Here is a 3,896-nt window from a genome sequence, read left to right on the forward strand (position 1 = left end):
TTTGTCGGTGGTGATTTTCTGGTGATCGCCCGAGGTAGTAGTGGTCACCGGTGGTGGTGGTGGCCGGAAATGGTGGTTGGAGGTAATGGTGGTGGTAAGTAGAAAGAAGAAGATGGAAGAGATGATGGTTGAAGAAAATGATGAGATTTAAAATGAATGGTATAGATTAAAAATATATTTAATTTTTTATGATTGAGATTAGATCTCATATCTTACCAAAAAATGTTCTCAATGAAGGAAGACCCAATATATATATATATATATATATATATATATTATAAATAGTATAAATGATGACAATTGACGAGAGAAAAAGGGTTGATAGATGATTGATCCACTCCTCTCCACCCCCACCAAGATCTAACACTGGATATTGTGTCCAAAGCTTTCGGAGACCACCCACTTATTTTTAATCTTCACCCAATGCTCCTTTCACCTTCTTTTACCCCCCATGCAATACTTAAACATATATAGACAAGGACATCCCCAATCATTATTCACCAACAATTTATAATTATTTAATTAATTAATTAAATTATAGTAATTACCAAATTAATTAATAATAGCAAATAGTCACATAAATTCAAGATTTGTCTTGCTTGTATTTAGCTGATGGAAGAAACATATTTATATTATTTACACTATCCAGGAATTACCATATCATAATGTTTAACCAAACCACCTGTACAACCAAATTTGAAGCAAAAAATTAAAGACAGGAAAATCTTATTACAACTTCCCTTGATTCCCCCAAAGCTTAACTAATAAAAATTACAAGGCTGCTAGACACTAGTACACAAGTTTTACAATCACTAGATTTCATTACACAAGCAAACTATTAGCAATAGCTCGATTAGTATCAAGATAAGTAGTTTCATATACAGGCAATTCTTCCATATAGTTTCCTGATACATCAATCCCATAATTATCATTGTTGAGATTATCAAGCTCGAACAAATCCGAACTTGCGTAACTCGCACCATCATCACCATCATCATCTTCATCTTCCAACTCCATTTGGCATTCAACTTTTCGCTGATAATTCTTTAACAATTCTCTAGCAGCTTCTTCAACACTCTGATCTTTTCGCCTGATGTGATACATTGGTTGTTCATTTTTACATTTTTTGTTATCAGAAACTGCTATGTTCTTTACGCCATGACCGTGTTGCAAAGATTTATGTCCACAAGGCTGACAATCTTCATCCACAATTACACTGACAGGATAGAATCGCACTGACCTTTTCATGCCATTGTTCGATAATTTACCAGGAGATTTGCTTAGGCATGACCTGTAAGTCGAACATGCAGGCGATGAATTTGATGAGTCTGCTCCTGGGATTTTCCCCTTTTTAATATTTCCCCCTCCTGTTGTGAAGAGTGAGTTGAGAAAATTAGCAAGCTTAGCACCCGGTGAAATTGGCTGCTTCGCCTTCTTCAAATCACCGTAAATCTTCAATGCTTTCAACTTTGATCTCTTAACAACACCTTCAGATTCATGATCTCGCTCTTCATCACGTAAATTTTTCTCAATGTCAGTGCTAGCTTTATTAGGCTTGGGCCTAAATGTAGTTGTTGATGATGATCTGGACGAAGCTCCATAATTTGATTCCGCCTCGGAAGAGAAAACGCCAGTAGAGCTAGAATCAGAGGAGCTCCAGCTGGAATTCAAATTCACAAAACTGCCATAATTTTCTCCAAATTTCCTCGTGGACATATGATCAATGACAGCTGATTTTCCACTAGTCGTCTTGGTTATATTTTCAATTCCCTTTCTTTTGTCCATCCAATTCTCTATTCGCTGAAAATCCACCTCATCTTCAGCCTCAGCAGAAGTATGAATAAACTGTTTCTTCTTCTTCACGGTCTTGACTGCAGTCCCTTTGTGATCATTGGTTTCATCGATGGAACGATAAATTTGATCAAGTAGAGTGGAGGAGAATGAAGGACTCCGATCTCTTACGTATCTGTTGTTGTTTTCCTGGAGATAATTATAATTATGTCTCCTGTACATGTCCATTTATGTTAACCCTGGAACTAAGCAACTTAAATGAAAGATGATAAGTGTGTAGTGTTTAGTTAATAATGGTAGGAATAAGTAGACAAATAATTAAGCTTGGAGAAGGGTGTAAGAAGAAAAAGGTAAACAGAAATAAAAGTAGAGGGTGATTAATGAATGTGTTTGGTTGTTAAGAGGAATTGTAATGAAAGAGCAGGAGGACAAAGCATGGGAGAGGAATGTATACTGTAGTTGGGGGGGGGGGGACGATAATGATGATGAAGAGGATCTGAGCTGAGCTGAGGGGAGTGGAGAACAGAAAGAAAGAATGTACAGTCTCTTCTTTTTATAACGACCTCAACGCGTAACTGCTTTTTTGACATGCCCCCCATTAGCCCCAGCTGGAGGATGTGAGACAGGGTGTTATGCACACGCATAAAGTTGCCAAATTAGGGAGAGAGTAGTCTCGTTTTCCGCTGATTTTCGAAAATTAATAATTTCAGTCTTCGTTTGAATTTCTGGCTGGATACCGTTGTTATTTTTTACTTTATATATTATGTGTATTTAAATAATCACAAATGTATGCTTTCTCATCATTTTTTTTATATTATATTTTCCATCATTACAAAATGCATACACCGCATGTATTTTTTTTTTATAAATTTCAGATTCTCATCGTTACCACCTCTTCACCACCGGAGGGATAATCTATTTGTAAAACAGAAAAAATATGTAAAAGAAATATAATTTTCTTCACTGTCACAATATATACCCCTGCGCATGCGGGTGAGGTGCGGTAGCCGTAGCCGTTTTTCACTATTAATTAGAAAAACAAAAAATGAAGTAGTTAATAAGTGGAGTATACGAAAGCTTGATGATTGCAATCGTAGGCTTTTGGCATGACAACTTTAGGGGCTACAGAAATAAAAGAAAAGAGTGAAGGAATAAAGTGAAGAAGGATGAGATGAGATGAGATTTGATGTGGAAAAAGAAATACTTAAAAATGGTTGATAAAAGATAAAAAAAAAGTAAGATTTGATTTTATACTTGATTAGCTTGCTAAATTAAAAAACTGACCCCCCGCCCTTCATATAAAATCAAAGGATTTGATTGCATGACCAAAAGCAACTTGCAAACTTCGATATGCAGATGCAGTATAGTTCCCATGCGGCCATGCGTGCGCCTATCCCAGTTGTCTCGACTGTAAATTGATTATTTAGCTGCCCCTGCCCTACATGAAATTTCCGATGATTAAATTATATTAGTTTTTTTTAAAAAAAAAATCAAATTGATGCTTGTACTCGAAATTTAATTCAAATTCCTTTGTTTAACAATATTACATCTGAAATAATTAATTTTCGTGACAACTAAATCAAATTAACTTCCTAAACTAACATTTAGTTCGTCCATCAATGAATCAGAAACGGAACGGAGAATAAAGGAAAAGAGTGATGTTGAATTATTTTTCCCGTTCGAATATGATCTAGAAATAAAATAATTGTATTTAAAATAATTTTAGTTTGGTTCAATCAAAATAGTAAATCAACTTATAATTTTACATAATTCACAAGTAAATATATTTAATTTATATACATATACATATTTAATAAATAAATTACAAATTAAATATGTTGGCAATTTTATTTTGAAAATAAGATGTTCCTGATTTTCGATAAACATAACACAACTATATATATATATATATATATTAATTAATTAAAATAAATTTAATTTTTTTATGAAAACTTGTTTTGTAAAGTTTTTTTTTAATATTTGAATCTTTAAATTATTAAATTTTTAATTTTAATTTAAATAATAATAATTTTTATAAGTATGACGTCAAACGAATTGGCTCATAGAGAAAATGGATAATAATGAAGAGAATGGAGGCTAATACC

The 3,896-nt window shown here is 33.5% G+C and overlaps 1 protein-coding gene across 1 annotated transcript; it reads right to left on the minus strand.

Moving 5' to 3' along the window:
* Positions 1–599: 599 nt before the first annotated feature.
* LOC141723956 (protein BIG GRAIN 1-like A) lies at positions 600–2,296 on the minus strand. The gene has a single exon (XM_074525928.1). The coding sequence runs from the start codon at positions 2,017–2,019 to the stop codon at positions 823–825; it is 1,197 nt and encodes a 398-aa protein (XP_074382029.1). The 5' UTR covers positions 2,020–2,296; the 3' UTR covers positions 600–822.
* Positions 2,297–3,896: the final 1,600 nt, after the last annotated feature.

This window comes from Apium graveolens, chromosome 5 (genome assembly GCF_009905375.1).
Source record: "Apium graveolens cultivar Ventura chromosome 5, ASM990537v1, whole genome shotgun sequence".
NCBI lineage: Eukaryota > Viridiplantae > Streptophyta > Magnoliopsida > Apiales > Apiaceae > Apium > Apium graveolens.